The sequence below is a fragment of the Pleurodeles waltl genome, chromosome 10 (genome assembly GCF_031143425.1).
Source record: "Pleurodeles waltl isolate 20211129_DDA chromosome 10, aPleWal1.hap1.20221129, whole genome shotgun sequence".
In the NCBI taxonomy this organism is placed as follows: Eukaryota; Metazoa; Chordata; class Amphibia; order Caudata; family Salamandridae; genus Pleurodeles; species Pleurodeles waltl.
Window position 1 is genome coordinate 1071432694 of NC_090449.1, and position 27785 is coordinate 1071460478.

Genomic DNA, 27785 nt, shown 5'->3' on the forward strand with positions numbered 1-27785 from the left:
CCTCCTCTCAGGGCTTAGAACCCGCAGGAGGCGACGCTCACCATCCTTCTGTAAGCATCGCTGGGATGTGGTATATGCACCAGACCTAAAGAGGGCTCAGTGGTTACTGCTGTGGTAATGACCAGGGCTTGATCTCCCACACCACTGCGGGGGCACTGGTTAGCCTCCTGCATGTAACTCACCAGGGCAGGTTTAGTAGCGTCTCCTTCCTGCCTCTCGTGAAACTTTACAGCCGGCCACAGCCTTGTCTCTTTGCCACACATTCTGAACATTTGCTTAGTTTCAGTCCTGGTGCCTGCTGGGGAAGCTCTTTAAGTGACCTCCCTCTGTTGATGTTTCCTCAGCTCCTCGCTGTCCTGGTTCTCTGTTTAAGAGATGTTTGTTTTTTAAAGTCTTACAAGCCACATATGTTAGACCAGTGGTTCCCAACCTGTGATCTGGGGACCCCTGGGGGTCCGCAAAGCCTCCTCAGGGGGTCCGCAACTGTTTAGAAAATGAAATAATTTTAACAGATTAGATCCCCAGCTTTCAGTAATGACTCAGTGGAGGGGTCCCTGGATTCCAATAATGATTCAGTGGGGGTCCCCAGGTTCCAGTAATGATAAAGTGGGGGTCCACAGCAGTCAGAAGGTTGGGAACCATTGTGTTAGACAAAGCCCAACTCACAGTAACTACAGAACCAAAGACAGCCAGGGTGAGCAAAATAAAAGAAATGCCATAGTTTACAGTAAAGAAAAAAAATATATAGTCAATGGCAGAATGGAAGCCTAACCCTACTTCCTTCGCCTGCTCTGACCAGCTGTCGGCGCTCGGGAGCCCGCTGCATGCAGAGCACCTGTTGGAGCTGAGCAGTTCCTCTGCAATGGGGTGACTGGATTCCTGCAACACGAGGTGCAGATCTGTGCAAGAAAATCTGAATGTTGGAAACTGTACAAAAGAAGCAGCCAGGCTAGCATTTACTAAAAATCATAAAAATAAAATGTGTTGAAATGAGGCCGCACCAGGAGCTCTCTTTTGTTACTTGCGCCTTCTGGGCTGAAGGTAAGACTGGTGCATCATGAGCAGAGGAGTATGGGGCCGAGCATCCTGCAGAGCCTGGGTCCTCACTGCACCCCGGCCACAGTCCTCTTCTCGACCATGTTACTAACCATTTATGGCTAACCACGGAGGCAACGTCCAAAGCTACATCTCCTGCTCAACCCAGACCCAAGAGCAGAAATGAAATGCCTCATCCTGAGAAAAGTGCCTTAAGTCCTAAAGAATGATTCAAGGCGCCTCTGAATGAGCAGGGATTGTGTAAAGCCAAAGTATTCTAACCAGGCCCTGCATGAAGCGAGCTCGACTCTCCTGCCACCATCCCTCGTCCTCTTCAGCTGCGGTCCGTACCCAACAGGGACTCAAGTGTCAGAAATGTGACTTATTTTGCTTTGTAAAAAGAAACCTTAAATTATAGCTGTTTTGTTATCTTCAAAGGACTAGTGGGGTTGTGGCTCTTATTTCTGCTAAGTCACCTAACTCCTATAGTTACTGATGTAACCGGGGGCTGTAATTGCAGTGGTTATTCACGTTATCCAGTTCTGTAAGATCCCTACAGTCTGCTTTCAGGTCTTCATGTCCGCTTACAGAGGTCCATCTATAATTGAATGCATCCCCAAGTTCCCCTCCACTCCTTAAACTAACACTTATGCAAGTAGAATTGTTTTTTTTCACGCTGAGCTGCCTCACCCTTGTAATGCTGCTTGCTTTCTAATGGCCTTCTCTGTGTCTCTCCCAGGTTACCTGAGCATCCACTCTGCGCTGAGCTCCCAGTCCTCCGTCGACAGCGAGCTGAGTACTTCTGATGACTCCATCTCCATGGGATACAAGCTGCAGGACTTGACGGATGTGCAGGTCATGGCGCGCCTACAGGAAGAAAGTAGGTGGTAGGGACTGCGCTGCTTGACACGTTCTTTGTGCGATGGCTTAGGCTTTGTTATAGCAGATCACTCCCCTTATGCCTTGAAGGTACCGGTGTCAGGTCATTGTGTTATCCAAGACCAAAGGTGATCAGTTGTTCGCTCCTCCATCTGCTGCTGTGCCACCCCCTCACCACCACGAAGGCTGGCTCTCTCCATTGCAACCCTGCAAGGCCATCTTAGGTTTGCACCAGCCACCCTCCCACCCCCTTCCAATTCCCCATTTTCACTTATGGATGATTGTGTTCAGAGGATGCTCTCTTTCAAATAGAGCCAGAATAAGTCCATGAGGCCCATCTTTCGTACCCCAGTAGTTTGGTGGTGAGATTAACAGTGATCAGCCCAACAGTGGGGCTTTGGGCGTAGGCCGGTGTAATCAGTTGATGCTGTGCTGATGTATTGCATATGTGCATGAGTAGTTGTGCACTGTGAATCGCCTCACATTGCGTGGGAGTTGGTAAAGGAGTGTGTATGTTGAGGGTGCTGGAGTTTTCTATCCATGTGCCTGATGCTCACTCCGGTGACTGGAAGATGCGATGTGCCTGGGTATCAGAGATAGTGGAAGATATCCTGTTCTTCACCATTCAGTCTGGCTCCAACAGCCATGTTAGAATTGAAACCACAAAATGCCTGAAAATAGCAACAAGATTGTTTACTGCTGATTGCATTGTTTTAAAGATATCACTTCATTCTCAAGGCATTCAAGTGTAGTGTTAACTTCAGGAAATGTACTACCAGGCCTAAATAAAAGTTTTTATATTGTTGCATATGCTCTCTGGCATTGCAGATTTAAATTGTTCCAGAAGTATGGCATCTCCTCTGTGTCCATCTTTTAGATTCAGTTTATTCCTTACAGCAGAGGCTTGGTCTGCTTGCAGTAATCACGTTTACAGAATGTGCTTTAAGTACAAGATCTAAACTATGCAGCAGTGTCGGTCATAAACCGAGCAGACCTCCTTGGCTGCTGGTCGCAGTCCAAGCCTTTGAGAAGCATGCTCTGCTGACATTGTCTTATTTTAACTCTTCCTCTTTATGGGCAAAGCCTTTCCTGTATTGGGCTCTTCTGTCTGATCTAAGTGAGCGTTCCCTGATCTGTAACTCTTCATGTGGCCTTTCTTCATGTCTGCCCATCTTCCAGTGCTTCTGCCGGTCCATACATTTTTTTGAGCTGAGAATGATCTTGTGTAAACTAACTTCTCTTGTATGGTTACGTGCCGTAGTCAACCATTCCATCTCCATGGGACATACATCTGGCATCTAGCACGTCCTTAAATCTGTCAACTTCTAAGTCCCAGCATTCGTCTTACTACAGTCCACGCTGGACCTCTAGCATTGTGATGAACTTTTCAGTTCCCATGGTGGATCTTCTAGATGTACTTGAGACTGCCCGATGAAGCAACACTGTTTCTTCCTGGCCTTTGTGAGGATTAACCTTGGGGAGTTCTGGGCAGTCGGTGGTTACTGGGCAGTATCCATGCTGAATACTGCAAAGTTACTGGACCACAATACTAATGCATTCAAAACTGCATAGTCAAGAGATTCATTCTAGGCAATTGAGACGCAAGGTATTGAGGGAAAGAAGTCCAGGCTACCACCGGAGGTGGAAAGGTCTTCGAGACTCTGAAACAATGTGACACAATAGATCATTTTAATAACTTCAATGTCCAGTCACTCCTTCGCTTTATAAAGAATAAAGGGCTTTTATGGACCAAGTTTGTGAATGGAACATGAAAACATAAGACGGTGAAATAACCAGAAGGCCTTACCACCTTTGCGGTCCTAGGGACAGCCACAATTGTCTTCCTAGCTCTTTTGTGCTGTGGCATATGTTATTGTTACAAATAAACAGGGTAACCCAGTATTCCTCACAGAACTGGGTAACTTCCTAGAACAGCACTGCTTAATCCTTTTCATCTGGCACATACTACGCTAGTGAGTTACTCCAGTATAAAGAAAGGACGATGTAATCTCACCACAGATACGTCGACTCCCACCAGGCTCGAATCAATCATAAAGCTCTCATGGGACAGTGAGAGATGTGTATATATTATTAGTGAATATATATAAAAATTCTTCATTTTCCAAGAAACAAATTACAAGCTGTTTGAAGATTTATTCATTTATGGAATTTAATCTGTTAACTACAACATTAATATTTAGTATCGCTTAAATATTTGTTTGCAAATGATTCCTCCATGAACATTGTGTGCTTTGCAGTAGTATAGGTTATGCCTGGGGCATACTGTGGGTTGACTTGGTAAAGTTCGGAAGCCCTCAGGTGGTTTCAAGTGATGGAATACAAGCAGGGACACTCTCCCCAAGTTTACTTTTATCTTGGAGCCTTTGGACTGAAAGATGTTCAAAAATAAATGGTGGTGCCGCAATAAAAGATACAGAAGAAGACTTCGAAAATGGCCATCTTAAAAGCGATCTACTATCGAATAAGATTCCCAACCTCAAGTAAAGTTCTTGGGGGCTCCCAATTTCCAGTTGGCTGGTCTCTTGGCACTCGGGCCGCCAATCGAGGACAGCCCGAGTTCAGTTAATGGCCCAACTCCTTTTAATTTTAGTTGGAACTAAATGGAAATTGGTGGGCCAGTTTTCTCTGAATATCTCAACGGGTTGCCCAGAATCTTCAGATTTCTTAGTCTAAGAATCTGTAGCAGTTTTCAACTGGTGGGGGGGGGTGGGGGGGGGGGGTGAGGGCACCCACAGTTGTTCAGGGTAACACTGATTGCTACTGGCCAGTCCAAGCGATTGGTGGCCACAGCACTGCTAGGTGTCATCATGCCTTTGTTTTTTTTAATTTATTTTTTATTTGAAAGCTGTCAGTGGTAAAGCTCTTCATATTAGTAAGTGATTATGCCCTCTCTCAGAGGAAACCGCGCCAGTCAATATCAAACATGAAGATGGTGTAATTGATGAATGTAGGGTTGCCCATAGCAAGTTCAAAATGCTATACCTTTTTTGCTGTGCTTTGTAGAGTACAGCAGAATGACCAGTAACCAGTGTGTAACTGGCAGAATGTTATTCATTCAGGACAATCTGCAGAGCCTGGAGAAAACTGTCTTACGCTCTAGTCCTGTCAGATAATTAAGGCCTTATTTCATTTATCTGTTATACAACAGCTATGTTTCAGTTTCTTAAGAGTGGTCAATCAAGGATACTGAGGTTGTCGCCAAGCTGTCTTTACTGAAGGTTTAACGGCTGTGGCCCTGGGGGATGGCTCTGCTCCTGCGGTGGTTATTTAGGCCTCCTCTTAGAAGATGGTTTTACTTGGCAACTGCACTATTAAGGCATTCCAGGAGCATGTGGCAAGTGTGTCCTCCAAAGAGTGGTGTAAAACTTCAATACATGTAAATCTGATCCTGGCCTTTTGATCCAGTCGCTTACAGGGCCTTCGCTCTTCTCACTTAGTGACCGTCCCTTTCCACTGGGTGGATTGAGAAAGTAGCACCGTATTCCCATCTGACTTCCTGACAAGTCGATGCACCATATCCCCCAGTATTCCTTCCTGTGGTGCTTTCCAAATTCATTGATGGTCGAAGATCTGTCTCCCTGGATTCTTCATGCCATGCTTTGAGGAGCAGAGACCTAGTCATTTGCTCTCTCCGCGTCTGAAGAAGTGATCTACAGAAAGTTTGCTAAACAGAATATACAGCTCATATTTCACACCTCCAGTGCATCCTGTCTGGATCTCCACACTCTTCCACACTAGAAGAGCAAATGTTTCAGTCACAAGAGTGAAACTTGTAATACGAAGGGCTGCAAGAAAAGAGCTTTTAGGGAAAGTCTGGACGCCCTGTTCCCTTAATGAAGCTCTGTATTCAGAAAGCAGATTTGTTTCACAAGGTGTGTGTGGTACTAAATACAATCAGCGCCACGTTTCAAAGGGGATGTATGGGGTGGAAGTGCCTCCTTGTTACAGTCACTCCCATAAGTGGATCCAGTTTGGTTGGGGGGTACATCCTGTTCGTTTTGTCACCCCACGTGCTGCTCCATTCGTCCTTTTGACCTTCGCTTTTTCATCAGCGCAGATGACGGAATTCATTCTGCATCTTGGCGGAGAACGAGCCACCTCTGACAAGCAGTTCAGAGGCTACTTGTGCAGAGTTGCTCTGTGGTTGGACATCCTTCCTTTCTGTGTTAACGCCTTCGAAACCGAAGGGTTCGTTTTTGCTTATCCCTCGTCCTGTGGTCCTGACTGGTGACCCACTGATGTTTGAGCCACTCTTACCTGTTTCGACTGAATGCAACTATGGCATTCTCTGGTTATTTGTACAGAAGATAAGTCTACACTTTCTGCAACGTGTTCCATCTTCCAAGGACACTTGGAAAAAGTCTACCTTTCCTCCCTTCTAAATGTTGCTAAATAGTGGTTCGGGCCGGATTACGTCTCGCCTGGACTGCTGCGATTCTCTGTTTAATCATCTTTAAGGTGTATTGCCTCTAACGTATTCCAATCTTAGAAGCTCACCTTATTCTGGGACTGAGCAAACGCATCTCCATCTCTTCCGACGTCAAGTCTCATCATTTGCTGTCCATTGGAAAACGTGATTTGTTCAAATCATTGTGTCTCTGTCATCACCCCTCTCACCAACATGCTTCCTCTTATCGCTCCAGTTGGTCCTCTCCTCAAGATTATCCCTCCTCCCCCCCAATCCTTTAATCCACGCTCCACAGACTCCTTCCTTCGGCTTGTCCCTAAAACTCGGCCTGTGAAGAGGGTATTCCCTCACTTCAAGGCTAAAGCCTGGAATTCTCTGCCTCCCTTCCAGTTTAGGAAACTGATAACAACTCTGTCATTTTCTTAAGTGTAATTTAATCTTTATTTTGAGGTCCACGCTAGGACCTCTGTTCCCTGGTACCAGAGCGCAGTACGGGTGTCTCAGTCCATCAGTGTGTGACACCTGCCTGAAGCTGGTGTACAAGTCCTGGAGGGTGGGAAGTGTGAACAACAAAGTGTTAGGTTAGCACATGCTGTTGAGAAAAAAAAAAGAAAAAAAAAAAAAACATGCATTGGCCCAAATTGGCCTCCGTCACATGGCGTCACCTTGCGGTTAAGCATGTGATTTGAACAGGCCCACGAAGGCAGAAGCCTCTCAGTCAGCTCTTCACATTTGGGACATACGGATTGTGCCTGTCCTTATAATTTGTCAAGTCGCAGCTGTGCAGATGTGTGCCAAACACTGTAAGTTTACCAAGATGTCTCTGAAGTGTCACCTCTTGTGCTGTGAGTGATGCTACTGTCTGCTCCAGTTCCACATCTTCTTTAAAAGTTGTCCTTATCAGTGCGAGGACCGGTGGGACCAGCTCTTCTATAATTTATTTTTTCAATTTCCAGACCTTTTGGCTTTGACACCCCGTTCTTTAGGTCTGGCCCAGAGTGTGCTTTAGGCATGTCACTTCTTATCATAATGTCCATGCAGATAGGGGCTTTCGCTCAGCTGTCTTTATCCAGTAGTCTAAGTGTCATTCACATGTTGCTAATGTCTGCAACAGGGCGGGCGGTGGTCAGACCTCTCTTCAGTGTGAACGACACCACTGTGCAAGTGCCTTTGTGGACATCTGATTAAAAAATAGTCCTCTTTGGTGCCAGGACAAGTGTGCCAGTCTTGCCTTTTAATTTATCTGTTCTTTTTAACCCAATTTAGAGTGGCCAATTTTTTATGTTTTATTTTGCAAACACTTGCATGCCTCCTTTAGATGATGCCATTTTTATGTTGTATTTGCTTTTACAGTTTAATTCCTATTTCATATGGTTGCAAAATAAATAAATGAAGCATCTGAGGCTTGGCTAGGCCTGACCTATCGATTTGACCAGTGCTGGTTATCGATTGTGGCAATGATGTTTTAGGGACATAAGACAGCTGGTCTTTATAAGCTATTTATAATGTGTATGATTTCTGAGTAGAAACCTCAGAAACTATTGGCTCTAGAAGTGTGGACTGTAGTTAATGGAAGAGAGAGAGACTTTAGGACAGTGCAACCTACTTACTTTGTGCTTATTTCTGTGGGCCATCCAGGGTCTGCAGATATGGCAACCATTCCACAGTGTTTGACCCACTCCGCAGGTGCACATACCTCTCAACCAAGCCGTGTTCAGACCCGTACTCCCCTTACCTGGCCATTGTCTCCGTTTTTCCAGCAGTTTACAGAAGCCCTTCATTGAACCGCTTTGAAGAGCATCTGTGCACCTAACATGTTGTTTCTATCTGGTGATTGTGCCCACGATCTGTGCTGTCCTGTAATCTGTCATCACAACAAGCGTTTGGTGGGTCTCCTTCTCCGCAACGGTGGACGTGTTTTACTTCAAGTTGTACTGGTGTCGTTTTATTTACAGTTGGTTGAAATGTAAAATGGAGGCCCTTAAAGCCGATCACTTTCATACTCTACCTCAACTTGTGTTCAGTTCGGTTTACGTGGACAATCAGTTTCAAATTCATATTACTTACACTTTTCAGGTCTCCGCCAAGACTATGCATCGAGTTCGGCCTCTGTGTCCCGTCGCAGCTCTAGTGCCTCGATGCACTCTCTGCGCAGAGGCGCCCACAGCGACCAGGAGTTCGACACGCACAGTCTGGAGGACGAGGATGACTGTGACTGCTCTCTGTCCTTCCGCAGCAGCCATCGATACTCGCCTTCGCCCCTCAGCTCGCCGCGGTGTCAGTCGCCCTCCTCGACTGGAGACTTTGGGAAAGGCCCTGCCTCCCGCATTAGGCCACCACGGAGGACTGCGCAGAACCCTGCCCAGGACAGGACGAAGGTTACCAGCAGCGAAGGTACGTGGACAGCAGCACAGCTACTGTGGTCCTGCCAGATCACTGGCATTAGTAGAAACACAAGATTGTATTCTTTATTTTATTCAATCGTAGAGCCAATAGCAGCTCATTGCCTTTTAGCCTGAGCACGTCCACAATGTTTCAGGTTTACGACTTAACTAAACTAATACTTGTTCTCAGTACATTAATAGTGATCATGAACCTTTTTGTGTAGTTAAAATAATTTTATAAGAATTTGCAAATGATCCACAGCTTTAATTATGATGGTCCTCTTTAGAGCATGAGATCAACCATAGTTTTAGCCACAGCAGAAAAAATATCTGCCCAACGCCACCTTCTCAGCCATGTTAGCAAATTACTGCAGCCAGTTCTGTTACAGTTACTGCCACTAGACTCAGATTACCTGCAGCTCATATCACATAAGGGTCTGTGCTAGGCTCTGCCCTGCCCCAAGCTGAAAAGAAACAAGGTGCAGAACTGAGGAATGGTTTCAGAGCAGATGAAATCCTCCAATCAGAAAATGATCATGCCATTTGAGAGAAAAGCCAGAACAGAGAGGGAAAGCCATAGAACGATTGATTTGGCTGTGTGGAGGTCACCACTGTCAGGCAGTCTCCAGCCACAGCTCTTAAGACGCCCCAGGATGTGCCCCGCAGATATATCATTCAGCTCCTATTTCTGTAATTCTGGTTCTTAGGGACTCAGCAAATAAGTGTTGCTTTTAATGGGCTCCGGGAAAGTTAATAGTTACAAGGAATCCGCTGCTAATAAGGAACTCTTAGTTGCCTTCTTGCTGATCTGGAATCTGGTCACACTTGGTGTGTTCTTGATGTTGTCACCGCTGTGCAGTAGTTGCTGGTTGCCAGGTAGTTTTTTTTTTGTTTCTCTCTCTCTCTCTCTCTCTCTCTCTCTCTCTCTCTCTCTCTCTCTCTCATCCCACCTCCCCCCTCCCCTCCAGCCTACTGCTGCTGACTGTTCAGAACAACTGGTTGATGTGGACTGCATGGTGGGCAGAGACGCAACAAATACAGGGCTCGAACCAGGGCCTCAGTCGCCAATAGAGAATGCCTCAGCAGTCTACGCTGGCTTCCTCACTGTTTCACTTCTGTAAGATGCAGCCATGGGCTCACCCTCCAGTTTTTAATAGGCTCCCAGCTTAGTGCATGACTTTTGCCAGGGTGCTTAAACAGGTGCAAAGGAGATCTTTCTTTGTGAACTAGGTGCCAACTATTTCAGCCTCTTTCGTACTCTGCATTTCTAAATTTCCGTGCAGAAGTCAGACCACCGAAGAAGAGACTTCGATAAAAATGCAAAGTATATTCATAGACCGCATGGAACACATTTAAAGCTATCTTCCAACAATGAAGGTAGTACAAAGACTGCAGCTGATCATTTTCTTGTATCTCCACAAATATTACTGCATATGCAGGATTGCATTGTGCATTAAAGAGTTGTCCACAAACATAGCTTCAGAGACAGTTCCTGCCTTTATAAGCTTTTTTGTGCATACAGTTAATAAACCGACCCTTCGCTGTGCTTCCTTTGCAGAAGAGTTGCGACACAGTTTACCTAACTTATCGAGGACGAGCCTCCGGTCCCTTGATGCTGTGAGAAACAGCCGAAGTCTGGAGTCCGACCTGCAGGTGCCAATCAGCCGCTTAACAAGGATGCAGCAGCCAGCCACAGGTGACCCTTACAGTACCAGTAATGACCCTAACATCAAGGGGTGTGTAATGCTGGTGGGTGTAATGCCCTGGGTATTACCCTGTGTTAAGAGCTTTGAATGAAGCTGTGGTCTTTTTGAATCGTTGACATACAGAATTGTTGTCATGATTTGTTGGAAGCCTTTGTGTCATTTGATTACTGATCTGTTGCACTTCTGTTAGTTCATCAAAGGCATGTATGCAAATATGAGAGGACCATCCGATTAGTAGCTGGTAAAGTGATGTCAAACTTTGAAGGAGATCTGCTGTTGGTTCTTTTATTTAAATTAATTCCATTATGTTTTTTTCCAGTGCTTTGAAAACTAATGAAAGGTGAGATAGAGCATTTTAGAAGATTTTAGATAATTTTGAATTGGAGGACAGTGAAACAGAAATTTACGAGGGAATGTTGATACACATTTAGGTGAAATGTATGCAGTGAAATCACTGAAACAAGATCTCAAATGACTTCTTTTACTTGTTGGGCTAGGAAAACTATTTGAAAGTGAGATGACCGTAGTAGAACATGTTGATAGAAAGTATTTTCTGAAAATTCCAGGTTACTTGAGCGCATTCTGTTTTTTATTCTAGGCATCACCCCCAACAAACTGCGATACCCCGCCACAGCAGTACAGCCCCACCTGGTAACCCGACAGCCAATGAAGGTGCCATCCAGCACAAGTTCTCTCTTGAGCAGCAGGCAGCCCCTGAAATCTTCTGGTTACGGCATTCCAGCCTGCACAGTAAGGAAAGTGCAGGCCCCGCCCAGTTTACCTCCCAGTTCATCCAGCAGTACTCCACCCCGAGCCACCGGGGCCACAGCTGGGGCTAAAGGTTCACCTTTGAGAACCCGAACATTGGCTGGCGCAGCTGCAACAACGCCCAAGAGCAAGCTCTCTCTTACCTCCAAAAGGTAAGCATTGCTGGCGGGTTTAGGAGCTGCTGCTGCTGCTGCTAAACAGAGATGTTCCTATTCAGTTGAGAAGAACATCTGCATTTAATGTAGTGTGGGCGAGAGGTGAGCGATGGGTGTTGTAGATTTGCTTTGTTGGTAAATGTATAGTTTTACAGTACTCTCACACGTAATCTGTTCTAAAAGCATATAATCCAGACAATCACTGCCATCCACCCTGATATTCACCTGGGAATCTTGGGACAACACGTCTCCTGCGTGGAATTACTTGTGTTGCACATACTGTTTAAAACACTTGTCAAGGACAAGGATCTCCTAGGATAATACCTAAATAATGTGCAATAACCTGTGCTTCACATGCTACGTGCAACACAAGTCCAGGGATCGTTAACTCCTGGGACAAATGCTCTCCTGCATGGACTTGCTTGAGCTTCACATGCTTTGTACAACACCTGTTGAGCGATTATTTGGCAGAATGTTTCACCGCGCAAGATATCTTGCGTTTCACCTGCTGTGTACAACACCTGTCCATAGGGAGGATCCGAGGGAATGTTCCAACAGCAGGGGTATAACCGTGCTTCACATGCTTTGTACAGAATTAGTCAGGGCAAGGCTCCTCCTGAGCAGAATACTTCATTAGTGAGAGAGAGCCTGCGCTTCACATGCGGTGTGCCACAGCTGTCAAGGGTGAAGATCTCCTGGAAGGAACCTTCACCAGGGAGGGATTGCCTTTGCTGCATGTGCTGTATACAACACCTGTCCAGGGCCAGGATCCACTGGGAGAATATTAACCAGAGAGGGATAGACTCTGCTTTAGATGCTGTGTACAGCACCTGTCAAAGGACAGGATCCACTGGGAGAATATTTAACCAGAGAGGGATAGACTCTGCTTTAGATGCTGTGTACATTACTAGTCAAAGGCACGGGTCTCCTGGGTGAATGCTTCACATGCTGTGTACAGCGCCTTTCAAGGACGAAATTCTCCTGGGAGAACTCTTCACTATTGACAGATCCTCTGTACTTCCCATGCTGAATGCAACATCTGCAAGGTCGAGGATCTTATGAGAGAATGCTTCTTCAGCGAGGGATCATCTGTACTTCACATGCTGTGTACGTCTGTCGAGGACAAGGATCTCGTAAAAGGATGCTTCTTTAGTGAGGGATCACCTATGCTTAACATGTTGTGTACATCGACTGTCGAGGATCTCCTCAGAATGTCTGTCAAGGATGAGGATCTCGTGAGAGAATGCTTCTTTAGCGAGGGATCCCCTGTGCTTCACTGGCTGTGTATAGCGTCTTTCAAGGATGAGTATCTCATGAGAGAATACTTCTTTATCAAGGGATCACCTGTGCTTCTCACGAGGTGTATCAAGGACGAGGATCTCATGAGAGAATGCTTCAGCGAGGGATGACCTGTGCTTCACAGGCTATGTATAACGTCTGCCAAGGATGAGGCTCTCGTGAAAGAAAGCTTCTTCAGCGGGGGATCACCTGTGCTTCACAGGCTATGTATGTCTGTCTGTCAAGGATGAGGATCTCATGAGAGAATTCTTCTTCAGAGTGGGATCACCTGGGCTTCACCAGCTGTGTACAATGTCTATGGAGGACGAGGATCTCTTGAGAGAACGTTTCTTCAGCGAGGATGGCCTGTGCTGCACAGGCGGTGTATAACGTCTGTCAAGGATGAGGCTCTTGTGAGAGAATGCTTCTTCAGCGAGGGATCACCTGTGCTTCACAGGCTGTGTATAACGTCTGTCAAAGATGAGGATCTCGTGAGAGAATGATTCTTCAGGGAGGGATCACCTATGCTTCTTCAGTGAGGGATCAGCTGTGCTTCACAGGCTGTGTATAATGTCTGTCAAGGATGAGGATCTTGTGAGAGAATGCTTCTTCGGCGAGGGATCACCTGTTCTTCACAGGCTGTGTATAACATCTGTCAAGGATGAGGATCTCGTGAGAGAATGCTTCTTCAGGGAGGGATCACCTATGCTTCTTCAGGGAGGGATCACCTGTGCTTCACAGGCTGTGTATAATGTCTGTCAAGGACGAGGATCTCATGAGAGAATGCTTCAGCGAGGGATGACCTGTGCTTCACAGGCTATGTATAACGTCTGCCAAGGATGAGGCTCTCGTGAAAGAAAGATTCTTCAGCGGGGGATCACCTGTGCTTCACAGGCTATGTATATCTGTCTGTCAAGGATGAGGATCTCATGAGAGAATTCTTCTTCAGAGTGGGATCACCTGGGCTTCACCAGCTGTGTACAATGTCTGTGGAGGACGAGGATCTCTTGAGAGAACGTTTCTTCAGCGAGGATGGCCTGTGCTGCACAGGCTGTGTATAACGTCTGTCAAGGATGAGGCTCTTGTGAGAGAATGCTTCTTCAGCGAGGGATCACCTGTGCTTCACAGGCTGTGTATAACGTCTGTCAAAGATGAGGATCTCGTGAGAGAATGCTTCTTCAGGGAGGGATCACCTATGCTTCTTCAGTGAGGGATCACCTGTGCTTCACAGGCTGTGTATAATGTCTGTCAAGGATGAGGATCTTGTGAGAGAATGCTTCTTCGGCGAGGGATCACCTGTTCTTCACAGGCTGTGTATAACATCTGTCAAGGATGAGGATCTCGTGAGAGAATGCTTCTTCAGGGAGGGATCACCTATGCTTCTTCAGTGAGGGATCACCTGTGCTTCACAGGCTGTGTATAATGTCTGTCAAGGATGAGGCTCTTGTGAGAGAATGCTTCTTCAGCGAGGGATCACCTGTGCTTCACAGGCTGTGTATAACGTCTGTCAAAGATGAGGATCTCGTGAGAGAATGCTTCTTCAGGGAGGGATCACCTATGCTTCTTCAGTGAGGGATCACCTGTGCTTCACAGGCTGTGTATAACATCTGTAGAGGACGAGGATCTCTTGAGAGAAAGTTTCTTCAGCGAGGATGACCTGTGCTTCACAGGCTGTGTATAACGTCTGTCAAGGATGAGGATCTCCTGAGAGAATTCTTCTTCAGCGAGGGATCACCTGTGCTTCACAGGCTGTGTATAACATCTGTAGAGGATGAGGATCTCGAGGGAAAGTTGCTTCAGCGAGGATGACCTGTGCTTCACAGGCTGTGTATAACGTCTGTCAAGGATGAGGATCTCCTGAGAGAATTCTTCTTCAGCGTGGAATCACCTGTGCTTCACAGGCTGTGTATAGTGTCTGTCAAGGATGAGGATCTCGTGAGAGAATGCTTCTTCAGGGAGGGATCACCTATGCTTCTTCAGTGAGGGATCACCTGTGCTTCACAGGCTGTGTATAATGTCTGTCAAGGATGAGGATCTTGTGAGAGAATGCTTCTTCTGCGAGGGATCACCTGCTTCACAGGCTGTGTATAACATCTGTAGAGGACGAGGATCTCTTGAGAGAAAGTTTCTTCAGCGAGGATGACCTGTGCTTCACAGGCTGTGTATAACGTCTGTCAAGGATGAGGATCTCCTGAGAGAATTCTTCTTCAGCGAGGGATCACCTGTGCTTCACAGGCTGTGTATAACATCTGTAGAGGATGAGGATCTCGAGGGAAAGTTTCTTCAGCGAGGATGACCTGTGCTTCACAGGCTGTGTATAACGTCTGTCAAGGATGAGGATCTCCTGAGAGAATTCTTCTTCAGCGTGGAATCACCTGTGCTTCACAGGCTGTGTATAGTGTCTGACAAGGATGAGGATCTTGTGAGAGAATATTTCTTCAGCGAGGGATCACTTGTGCTTCACAGGCCGTGTATAACATCTGTCAAGGACGAGGATCTCGTAAGAGAATGCTTCTTTAGCGAGGGATCACCTGTGCTTCACAGGCTGTGTATAATGTCTGTCAAGGACGAGGATCTCGTGAGAGAATACTTCTTTAGCAAGGGATCACCTGTGCTTCTCATGAGGTGTATCAAGGATGAGGCTCTCGTGAGAGAATGCTTCTTTAGCGAGGGATCACCTGTGCTTCACAGGCTGTGTATAACGTCTGTCAAAGATGAGGATCTTGTGAGAGAATGCTTCTTCAGGGAGGGATCACCTATGCTTCTTCAGTGAGGGATCACCTGTGCTTCACAGGCTGTGTATAATGTCTGTCAAGGATGAGGATCTTGTGAGAGAATGCTTCTTCGGCGAGGGAACCCCCCTGTTCTTCACAGGCTGTGTATAACGTCTGTCAAGGATGAGGATCTCGTGAGAGAATGCTTCTTCAGGGAGGGATCACCTATGCTTCTTCAGTGAGGGATCACCTGTGCTTCACAGGCTGTGTATAATGTCTGTCAAGGATGAGGATCTTGTGAGAGAATGCTTCTTCGGCGAGGGATCACCTGTGCTTCACAGGCTGTGTATAACATCTGTAGAGGACGAGGATCTCTTGAGAGAAAGTTTCTTCAGCGAGGATGACCTGTGCTTCACAGGCTGTGTATAACGTCTGTCAAGGATGAGGATCTCCTGAGAGAATTCTTCTTCAGCGTGGAATCACGTGTGCTTCACAGGCTGTGTATAGTGTCTGACAAGGATGAGGATCTCGTGAGAGAATGTTTCTTCAGCGAGGGATCACCTGTGCTTCACAGGCCGTGTATAACATCTGTCAAGGATGAGGATCTCGTAAGAGAATGCTTCTTTAGCGAGGGATCACCTGTGCTTCACAGGCTGTGTATAATGTCTGTCAAGGACGAGGATCTCGTGAGAGAATACTTCTTTAGCAAGGGATCACCTGTGCTTCTCATGAGGTGTATCAAGGATGAGGCTCTCGTGAGAGAATGCTTCTTTAGCGAGGGATCACCTGTGCTTCTAATGAGGTGTGTCTAGGACGAGGATATCATGAGAGAATGCTTCTTCAGCGAGGGATGACCTGTACTTCACAGGCTGTGTATAACGTCTGCCAAGGATGAGGCTCTCGTGAAAGAAAGCTTCTTCAGCGGGGGATCACCTGTGCTTCACAGGCTGTGTATAATGTCTGTCAAGGACGAGGATCTCGTGAGAGAATGCTTCTTCAGCAAGGGCTCACCTGTGCTTCACAGGCTGTATATAACGTCTTTCAAGGATGAGGATCTCGCGAGAGAATTCTTCTTCAGAGTGGGATCACCTGTGCTTCACATGCTGTGTACAATGTCTGTAGAGGACGAGGATCTCTTGAGAGAAAGTTTCTTCAGCGAGGATGGCCTGTGCTTCACAGGGTCTGTATAACGTCTGTCAAGGATGAGGATCTTGTGAGAGGAGGCTTCTTCAGGGAAGGGATCACCTGTGCTTCATTGGCTGTGTATAACGTCTGTCAAGGATGAGGATCTCCTGAGAGAATTCTTCTTCAGAGTGGGATCACCTGTGCTTCACATGCTGTGTACAATGTCTGTAGAGGACGAGGATCTCTTGAGAGAAAGTTTCTTCAGCGAGGGATCACTTAAGCCTCACATGCTGTGTACGTCTGTCAAGGATGAGGATCTTGTGAGGGAAAGCATCTTCAGTGAGGGATCAAGTATGCTTTGATTACCTTGTACAACACATGCAAAATGTTGCATTTGTGGCAAGTGCTTTTTTATGCCACACCATTTAGAGAGAGTGCGTGCACAACACCAGCCAGTGCCGCGGATATCCTGGAAGAACGCCTCACCTGTAGGGATCGCGTATGCTTTACGTCCTGTGTACAGCTGTCAAGGACAAGAATCTCCTGAGCGAACAGTTCAGCAGGAACAGACAGCCTGTGTTTCACACACTATGTAGAATACATATCAAGGGCACAGATCTCCTGGAATAAACCTTCACCAGCAAGACGCCTCCTGTGCTTCACATGCAGAGTCCGACACGTAAGTGCAAGGGTGCAGGATAGAACGCCACACCGGTGAGGGACAGGTTCTGCTTTAGACGCTCTGTCGCACATTCGTCATTGGGTGGCCATCACCTGGGAGGATGCTCCTCTAGCCTTGGGCAGTCTGTTCAACCTGCTGTTCCCATCAGCGGGCAAGAGTGAGAAATACAGACTCTCTAATCTGGGTTTCCCTCCGCTATCCTGGACAGTGGAATATCTCTGTTTATGCCTGGAAATCGTGGAAAACAATGTTAAAATACAATTTTTCGCAAGAAAATATCAAATGAAAGAAAACATCCTTGTGAGAAATTAAGCAGTTTCTAGAATTTCTTGGTCTTCAGAAATATATCCAGTCAGCGCAATTGAACATAACATCTTTGGCTGAAATAATTGCTCTTTAAAAAAAACTAAAATAACAAAACTAAAGGGAAAATGTAGACTTACGAGGCCAGTCCCGGAGTCTGTTCCCTGTGACTGCCAAGCTTCTCTCTCGCCAACAATGAGACCTTGAGTCCAGCCATCCGCTTTATCCTCCACCAAAAAGGGTGGCAGTTATGACCATTCCCTGCAAAATTGCGAGGGTAGGTTGCCTTGGATAAGACCAGCCTACAGTGGGCCCTTCAGATAGATACCAGCCTACAGTGGGCTCTTCAGATAGATACCAGCCTACAGTGGGCCCTTCAGGTAGATACCACCCTACAGTGGGCCCTTCAGGTAGATACCAGCCTACAGTGGGCTCCTCAGATAGATACCAGCCTACTGGGGGGCACCAGCCTACAGTGGGCCCTTCAGATAGATACCAGCCTACAGTGGATACCAGCCTACAGTGGGCTCTTCAGATAGATACCAGCCTACTGGTGGCACCAGCCTACAGTGGGCCCTTCAGATAGATACCAGCCTACAGTGGGCTCCTCAGATAGATACCAGCCTACTGGGGGGCACCAGCCTACAGTGGGCCCTTCAGATAGATACCAGCCTACAGTGGGTACCAGCCTACAGTGGGCTCTTCAGATAGATACCAGCCTACTGGTGGCACCAGCCTACAGTGGGCCCTTCAGGTAGATACCAGCCTACAGTGGGCTCCTCAGATAGATACCAGCCTACTGAGGGGCACCAGCCTACAGTGGGCCCTTCAGATAGATACCAGCCTACAGTGGGTACCAGCCTACAGTAGGCTCTTCAGATAGATACCAGCCTACTGGTGGCACCAGCCTACAGTGGGCCCTTCAGATAGATACCAGCCTACAGTGGGTACCAGCCTACAGTGGGCTCTTAAGATAGATACCAGCCTACTGGTGGCACCACCCTACAGTGGGCCCTTCAGGTAGATACCAGCCTACAGTGGGCCCTTCAGATAGATACCAGCCTACAGTGGGCTCTTCAGATAGATACCAGCCTACAGTGGGTACCAGCCTACAGTGGGCTCTTCAGATAGATACCAGCCTACTGGGGGGCACCAGCCTACAGTGGGCTCTTCGGATAGATACCAGCCTACAGGGGCTACCAGCCTACAGTGGGCTCTTTAGATAGATACAAGCCTACAGTGGGTACCAGCATACAGTGGGCTCTTCAGATAGATACCAGCCTCCAGTGGGCCCGTCAGATGGATACCAGCCTCCAGTGGGCCCGTCAGATGGATACCAGCCTCCAGTGGGCCCGTCAGATGGATACCAGCCTCCAGTGGGCCCGTCAGACGGATACCAGCCTCCAGTGGGCCCGTCAGACGGATACCAGCCTCCAGTGGGCCCTTCCGACAGATACCAGCCTCCAGTGGGCCCTTCCGACAGATACCAACCTACAGTGGGCCCTTCAGACAGATACCAACCTACAGTGGGCCCTTCAGACAGATACCAGCCTACAGTGGGCCCTTCAGACAGATACCAGCCTACAGTGGGCCCTTCAGACAGATACCAGCCTACAGTGGGCCCTTCAGACAGATACCAGCCTACAGTGGACCTCTCAGGTAGATACCAGCCTACAGTGGACCTCTCGGGTAGATACCAGCCTACAGTGGACCTTTCAGATAGATACCAGCCTACAACGTGCCCTAGCGTGCCCTTCAGGTAGATACCAGCCTACAGCGTGCCCTTCAGATGGATTCCAGCCTCCAGCGGGCCCTTCAGATGGATACCAGCCTGCAGCGGGCCCTTCAGGTAGATACCAGCCTGCAGCGGGCCCTTCAGGTAGATACCAGCCTGCAGCGGGCCCTTCAGGTAGATACCAGCCTGCAGCGGGCCCTTCAGGTAGATACCAGCCTGCAGCGGGCCCTTCAGGTAGATACCAGCCTGCAGCGGGCCCTTCAGGTAGATACCAGCCTGCAGCGGGCCCTTCAGGTAGATACCAGCCTGCAGCGGGCCCTTCAGGTAGATACCAGCCTGCAGCGGGCCCGTCAGATGGATTCCATCCTCCAGCGGGCCCTTCAGATGGATACCAGCCTCCAGCGGGCCCGTCAGATGGATACCAGCCTCCAGTGGGCCCGTCAGATGGATACCAGCCTCCAGTGGGCCCGTCAGATGGATACCAGCCTCCAGTGGGCCCGTCAGATGGATACCAGCCTCCAGTGGGCCCTTCCGACAGATACCAGCCTCCAGTGGGCCCTTCCGACAGATACCAGCCTCCAGTGGGCCCTTCCGACAGATACCAGCCTCCAGTGGGCCCTTCCGACAGATACCAGCCTCCAGTGGGCCCTTCCGACAGATACCAGCCTCCAGTGGGCCCTTCCGACAGATACCAGCCTCCAGTGGGCCCTTCCGACAGATACCAGCCTCCAGTGGGCCCTTCCGACAGATACCAGCCTCCAGTGGGCCCTTCCGACAGATACCAGCCTACAGTGGGCCCTTCAGACAGATACCAGCCTACAGTGGGCCCTTCAGACAGATACCAGCCTACAGTGGGCCCTTCAGACAGATACCAGCCTACAGTGGGCCCTTCAGACAGATACCAGCCTACAGTGGGCCCTTCAGACAGATACCAGCCTACAGTGGGCCCTTCAGACAGATACCAGCCTACAGTGGGCCCTTCAGACAGATACCAGCCTACAGTGGGCCCTTCAGACAGATACCAGCCTACAGTGGACCTCTCAGGTAGATACCAGCCTACAGTGGACCTCTCAGGTAGATACCAGCCTACAGCGGGCACTTTCAGATAGGTACCAGCCTACAGCGTGCCCTAGCGTGCCCTTCAGGTAGATACCAGCCTACAGCGTGCCCTTCAGATGGATTCCAGCCTCCAGCGGGCCCGTCAGATGGATTCCAGCCTCCAGCGGGCCCTTCAGATGGATACCAGCCTGCAGCGGGCCCTTCAGGTAGATACCAGCCTGCAGCGGGCCCTTCAGGTAGATACCAGCCTGCAGCGGGCCCTTCAGGTAGATACCAGCCTGCAGCGGGCCCTTCAGGTAGATACCAGCCTGCAGCGGGCCCTTCAGGTAGATACCAGCCTGCAGCGGGCCCTTCAGGTAGATACCAGCCTGCAGCGGGCCCTTCAGGTAGATACCAGCCTGCAGCGGGCCCTTCAGGTAGATACCAGCCTGCAGCGGGCCCTTCAGGTAGATACCAGCCTGCAGCGGGCCCTTCAGGTAGATACCAGCCTGCAGCGGGCCCTTCAGGTAGATACCAGCCTGCAGCGGGCCCTTCAGGTAGATACCAGCCTACAGCGTGCCCTTCAGATAGATACCAGCCTACAGCGGGCCCTTCAGATAGATACCAGCCTACAGCGGGCCCTTCAGATAGATACCAGCCTACAGCGGGCCCTTCAGATAGATACCAGCCTACAGCGGGCCCTTCAGATAGATACCAGCCTACAGCGGGCCCTTCAGATAGATACCAGCCTACAGCGGGCCCTTCAGATAGATACCAGCCTACAGCGGGCCCTTCAGATAGATACCAGCCTACAGCGGGCCCTTCAGATAGATACCAGCCTACAGCGGGCCCTTCAGATAGATACCAGCCTACAGCGGGCCCTTCAGATAGATACCAGCCTACAGCGGGCCCTTCAGATAGATACCAGCCTACAGCGGCCCTTCAGATAGATACCAGCCTACAGCGTGCCCTAGCGTGCCCTTCAGGTAGATACCAGCCTACAGCGTGCCCTTCAGGTAGATACCAGCCTACAGCGTGCCCTTCAGGTAGATACCAGCCTACAGCGGGCCCTTCAGGTAGATACCAGCCTACAGCGGCCCTTCAGATAGATACCAGCCTACAGCGTGCCCTAGCGTGCCCTTCAGGTAGATACCAGCCTACAGCGTGCCCTTCAGATAGATACCAGCCTACAGCGTGCCCTTCAGATAGATACCAGCCTACAGCGTGCCCTTCAGATGGATACCAGCCTCCAGTGGGACCGTCAGATGGATACCAGCCTCCAGTGGGACCGTCAGTTGGATACCAGACTCCAGCGGGCCCTTCAGATGGATACCAGCCTCCAGCGGGCCCTTCAGATGGATACCAGCCTACAGCGGGCCCTTCAGATAGATACCAGCCTACAGCGGGCCCTTCAGATAGATACCAGCCTACAGCGGGCCCTTCAGATAGATACCAGCCTACAGCGGGCCCTTCAGATAGATACCAGCCTACAGCGTGCCCTTCAGATAGATACCAGCCTACAGCGTGCCCTTCAGGTAGATACCAGCCTACAGCGTGCCCTTCAGGTAGATACCAGCCTACAGCGTGCCCTTCAGGTAGATACCAGCCTACAGCGTGCCCTTCAGGTAGATACCAGCCTACAGCGTGCCCTTCAGATAGATACCAGCCTACAGCGTGCCCTTCAGATAGATACCAGCCTACAGCGTGCCCTTCAGATAGATACCAGCCTACGGCGTGCCCTTCAGATAGATACCAGCCTACGGCGTGCCCTTCAGATAGATACCAGCCTACGGCGTGCCCTTCAGATAGATACCAGCCTACGGCGTGCCCTTCAGATAGATACCAGCCTACGGCGTGCCCTTCAGATAGATACCAGCCTACGGCGGGCCCTTCAGATAGATACCAGCCTACGGCGGGCCCTTCAGATAGATACCAGCCTACGGCGGGCCCTTCAGATAGATACCAGCCTACGGCGGGCCCTTCAGATAGATACCAGCCTACGGCGGGCCCTCTTCAGATAGATACCAGCCTACGGCGTGCCCGTCAGATGGATACCAGCCTCCAGTGGGCCCGTCAGATGGATACCAGCCTCCAGTGGGCCCGTCAGATGGATACCAGCCTCCAGTGGGCCCGTCAGATGGATTCCAGCCTCCAGTGGGCCCTTCAGATGGATATCAGCCTGCAGCGGGCCCTTCAGGTAGATACCAGCCTACAGCGGGCCCTTCAGGTAGATACCAGCCTACAGCGGGCCCTTCAGGTAGATACCAGCCTACAGCGGGCCCTTCAGGTAGATACCAGCCTACAGCGGGCCCTTCAGATAGATACCAGCCTACAGCGGGCCCTTCAGATAGATACCAGCCTACAGCGGGCCCTTCAGATAGATACCAGCCTACAGCGGGCCCTTCAGATAGATACCAGCCTACAGCGGGCCCTTCAGATAGATACCAGCCTACAGCGGGCCCTTCAGATAGATACCAGCCTACAGCGGGCCCTTCAGATAGATACCAGCCTACAGCGGGCCCTTCAGATAGATACCAGCCTACAGCGGGCCCTTCAGATAGATACCAGCCTACAGCGTGCCCTAGCGGGCCCTTCAGGTAGATACCAGCCTACAGCGTGCCCTTCAGATGGATACCAGCCTCCAGCGGGCCCGTCAGATGGATTCCAGCCTCCAGCGGGCCCGTCAGATGGATTCCAGCCTCCAGCGGGCCCGTCAGATGGATTCCAGCCTCCAGCGGGCCCGTCAGATGGATACCAGCCTGCAGCGGGCCCTTCAAATGGATACCAGCCTGCAGCGGGCCCTTCAAATGGATACCAGCCTGCAGCGGGCCCTTCAGATGGATACCAGCCTACAGCGTGCCCTTCAGATAGATACCAGCCTACAGCGTGCCCTAGCGGGCCCTTCAGGTACATACCAGCCTACAGCGGGCCCGTCAGATGGATTCCAGCCTACAGCGGGCCCTTCAGGTAGATACCAGCCTGCAGCGGGCCCTTCAGGTAGATACCAGCCTCCAGTGGGCCCTTCAGATGGATTCCAGCCTCCAGCGGGCCCGTCAGATGGATTCCAGCCTCCAGCGGGCCCGTCAGATGGATTCCAGCCTCCAGCGGGCCCGTCAGATGGATTCCAGCCTCCAGCGGGCCCGTCAGATGGATTCCAGCCTCCAGCGGGCCCTTCAGATGGATACCAGCCTCCAGCGGGCCCTTCAGATGGATACCAGCCTCCAGCGGGCCCTTCAGATGGATACCAGCCTGCAGCGGGCCCTTCAGATGGATTCCAGCCTCCAGCGGGCCCGTCAGATGGATACCAGCCTACAGCGGGCCCTTCAGATAGATACCAGCCTACAGCGGGCCCTTCAGATAGATACCAGCCTACGGCGGGCCCTTCAGATAGATACCAGCCTACGGCGGGCCCTTCAGATAGATACCAGCCTACGGCGGGCCCTCTTCAGATAGATACCAGCCTACGGCGTGCCCGTCAGATGGATACCAGCCTCCAGTGGGCCCGTCAGATGGATACCAGCCTCCAGTGGGCCCGTCAGATGGATACCAGCCTCCAGTGGGCCCGTCAGATGGATTCCAGCCTCCAGTGGGCCCTTCAGATGGATATCAGCCTGCAGCGGGCCCTTCAGGTAGATACCAGCCTACAGCGGGCCCTTCAGGTAGATACCAGCCTACAGCGGGCCCTTCAGGTAGATACCAGCCTACAGCGGGCCCTTCAGGTAGATACCAGCCTACAGCGGGCCCTTCAGATAGATACCAGCCTACAGCGGGCCCTTCAGATAGATACCAGCCTACAGCGGGCCCTTCAGATAGATACCAGCCTACAGCGGGCCCTTCAGATAGATACCAGCCTACAGCGGGCCCTTCAGATAGATACCAGCCTACAGCGGGCCCTTCAGATAGATACCAGCCTACAGCGGGCCCTTCAGATAGATACCAGCCTACAGCGGGCCCTTCAGATAGATACCAGCCTACAGCGTGCCCTTCAGATGGATACCAGCCTCCAGCGGGCCCTTCAGATGGATACCAGCCTCCAGCGGGCCCGTCAGATGGATTCCAGCCTCCAGCGGGCCCGTCAGATGGATTCCAGCCTCCAGCGGGCCCTTCAGATGGATACCAGCCTGCAGCGGGCCCTTCAAATGGATACCAGCCTACAGCGGGCCATTCAGGTAGATACCAGCCTACAGCGGGCCCTTCAGATAGATACCAGCCTACAGCGGGCCCTTCAGATAGATACCAGCCTACAGCGGGCCCTTCAGATAGATACCAGCCTACAGCGGGCCCTTCAGATAGATACCAGCCTACAGCGGGCCCTTCAGATAGATACCAGCCTACAGCGGGCCCTTCAGATAGATACCAGCCTACAGCGGGCCCTTCAGATAGATACCAGCCTACAGCGGGCCCTTCAGATAGATACCAGCCTACAGCGGGCCCTTCAGATAGATACCAGCCTACAGCGGGCCCTTCAGGTAGATACCAGCCTGCAGCGGGCCCTTCAGATGGATTCCAGCCTCCAGCGGGCCCGTCAGATGGATACCAGCCTCCAGTGGGCCCGTCAGATGGATACCAGCCTCCAGTGGGCCCGTCAGGTAGATACCAGCCTACAGCGTGCCCTTCAGGTAGATACCAGCCTACAGCGTGCCCTTCAGGTTGATACCAGCCTACAGCGTGCCCTTCAGGTTGATACCAGCCTACAGCGTGCCCTTCAGGTAGATTCCAGCCTACAGCGTGCCCTTCAGGTAGATACCAGCCTACAGCGTGCCCTTCAGATAGATACCAGCCTACAGCGGGCCCTTCAGATAGATACCAGCCTACAGCGGGCCCTTCAGATAGATACCAGCCTACAGCGGGCCCTTCAGATAGATACCAGCCTACGGCGGGCCCTTCAGATAGATACCAGCCTACGGCGGGCCCTTCAGATAGATACCAGCCTACGGCGGGCCCTTCAGATAGATACCAGCCTACGGCGGGCCCTTCAGATAGATACCAGCCTACGGCGGGCCCTTCAGATACATACCAGCCTACGGCGGGCCCTCTTCAGATAGATACCAGCCTACGGCGTGCCCTTCAGATGGATACCAGCCTCCGGTGGGCCCGTCAGATGGATACCAGCCTCCAGTGGGCCCGTCAGATGGATTCCAGCCTCCAGCGGGCCCTTCAGATGGATTCCAGCCTCCAGCGGGCCCTTCAGGTAGATATCAGCCTGCAGCGGGCCCTTCAGGTAGATACCAGCCTACAGCGGGCCCTTCAGATAGATACCAGCCTACAGCGGGCCCTTCAGATAGATACCAGCCTACAGCGGGCCCTTCAGATAGATACCAGCCTACAGCGGGCCCTTCAGATAGATACCAGCCTACAGCGGGCCCTTCAGATAGATACCAGCCTACAGCGGGCCCTTCAGATAGATACCAGCCTACAGCGGGCCCTTCAGATAGATACCAGCCTACAGCGGGCCCTTCAGATAGATACCAGCCTACAGCGTGCCCTAGCGGGCCCTTCAGGTAGATACCAGCCTACAGCGTGCCCTTCAGATGGATACCAGCCTACAGCGTGCCCTTCAGATGGATACCAGCCTCCAGCGGGCCCGTCAGATGGATTCCAGCCTCCAGCGGGCCCGTCAGATGGATTCCAGCCTCCAGCGGGCCCTTCAGATGGATACCAGCCTGCAGCGGGCCCTTCAAATGGATACCAGCCTACAGCGGGCCATTCAGGTAGATACCAGCCTACAGCGGGCCCTTCAGATAGATACCAGCCTACAGCGGGCCCTTCAGATAGATACCAGCCTACAGCGGGCCCTTCAGATAGATACCAGCCTACAGCGGGCCCTTCAGATAGATACCAGCCTACAGCGGGCCCTTCAGATAGATACCAGCCTACAGCGGGCCCTTCAGATAGATACCAGCCTACAGCGGGCCCTTCAGATAGATACCAGCCTACAGCGGGCCCTTCAGATAGATACCAGCCTACAGCGGGCCCTTCAGATAGATACCAGCCTACAGCGGGCCCTTCAGATAGATACCAGCCTACAGCGGGCCCTTCAGATAGATACCAGCCTACAGCGTGCCCTAGCGGGCCCTTCAGGTAGATACCAGCCTACAGCGTGCCCTTCAGATGGATACCAGCCTACAGCGTGCCCTTCAGATGGATACCAGCCTCCAGCGGGCCCGTCAGATGGATTCCAGCCTCCAGCGGGCCCTTCAGATGGATACCAGCCTCCAGCGGGCCCGTCAGATGGATTCCAGCCTCCAGCGGGCCCGTCAGATGGATTCCAGCCTCCAGCGGGCCCTTCAAATGGATACCAGCCTGCAGCGGGCCCTTCAAATGGATACCAGCCTGCAGCGGGCCCTTCAGATGGATACCAGCCTACAGCGTGCCCTTCAGATAGATACCAGCCTACAGCGTGCCCTAGCGGGCCCTTCAGGTACATACCAGCCTACAGCGTGCCCTTCAGATGGATACCAGCCTCCAGTGGGCCCGTCAGATGGATTCCAGCCTACAGCGGGCCCTTCAGGTAGATACCAGCCTGCAGCGGGCCCTTCAGGTAGATACCAGCCTCCAGTGGGCCCGTCAGATGGATTCCAGCCTCCAGCGGGCCCGTCAGATGGATTCCAGCCTCCAGCGGGCCCGTCAGATGGATTCCAGCCTCCAGCGGGCCCGTCAGATGGATTCCAGCCTCCAGCGGGCCCGTCAGATGGATTCCAGCCTCCAGCGGGCCCGTCAGATGGATTCCAGCCTCCAGCGGGCCCGTCAGATGGATTCCAGCCTCCAGCGGGCCCTTCAGATGGATACTAGCCTGCAGCGGGCCCTTCAGGTAGATACCAGCCTGCAGCGGGCCCTTCAGGTAGATACCAGCCTGCAGCGGGCCCGTCAGATGGATACCAGCCTCCAGCGGGCCCGTCAGATGGATACCAGCCTCCAGTGGGCCCGTCAGGTAGATACCAGCCTCCAGCGGGCCCTTCAGGTAGATACCAGCCTCCAGCGGGCCCTTCAGGTAGATACCAGCCTCCAGCGGGCCCTTCAGGTAGATACCAGCCTCCAGCGGGCCCTTCAGGTAGATACCAGCCTCCAGCGTGTCCTTCAGGTAGATCCCAGCCTACAGCGGGCCCTTCAGATAGATCCCAGCCTACAGCGGGCCCTTCAGATAGATCCCAGCCTACAGCGGGCCCTTCAGATAGATCCCAGCCTACAGCGGGCCCTTCAGATAGATCCCAGCCTACAGCGGGCCCTTCAGATAGATCCCAGCCTACAGCGTGCCCTAGCGTGCCCTTCAGGTAGATACCAGCCTCCAGTGGGACCGTCAGATGGATACCAGCCTCCAGTGGGACCGTCAGATGGATACCAGCCTCCAGTGGGACCGTCAGATGGATACCAGCCTCCAGTGGGACCGTCAGATGGATACCAGCCTCCAGTGGGACCGTCAGATGGATACCAGCCTCCAGTGGGACCGTCAGATGGATACCAGCCTCCAGTGGGACCGTCAGATGGATACCAGCCTCCAGTGGGACCGTCAGGTAGATACCAGCCTCCAGCGGGCCCTTCAGGTAGATACCAGCC

At 51.2% G+C, this 27785-nt stretch overlaps 1 protein-coding gene across 2 annotated transcripts in view; it reads left to right on the top strand.

Moving 5' to 3' along the window:
• Nucleotides 1–27785, top strand: part of LOC138262255 (SLAIN motif-containing protein-like) — a 128402-nt gene that overhangs the window by 90333 nt on the left and 10284 nt on the right. For both annotated transcript variants that reach the window (XM_069212124.1, XM_069212125.1), the window contains 4 exons: nucleotides 1775–1915; nucleotides 8420–8737; nucleotides 10286–10423; nucleotides 11032–11353. In XM_069212124.1, the coding sequence (XP_069068225.1) occupies nucleotides 1775–1915; nucleotides 8420–8737; nucleotides 10286–10423; nucleotides 11032–11353 (919 nt within the window). The remainder of the gene's footprint in view (nucleotides 1–1774; nucleotides 1916–8419; nucleotides 8738–10285; nucleotides 10424–11031; nucleotides 11354–27785) is intronic.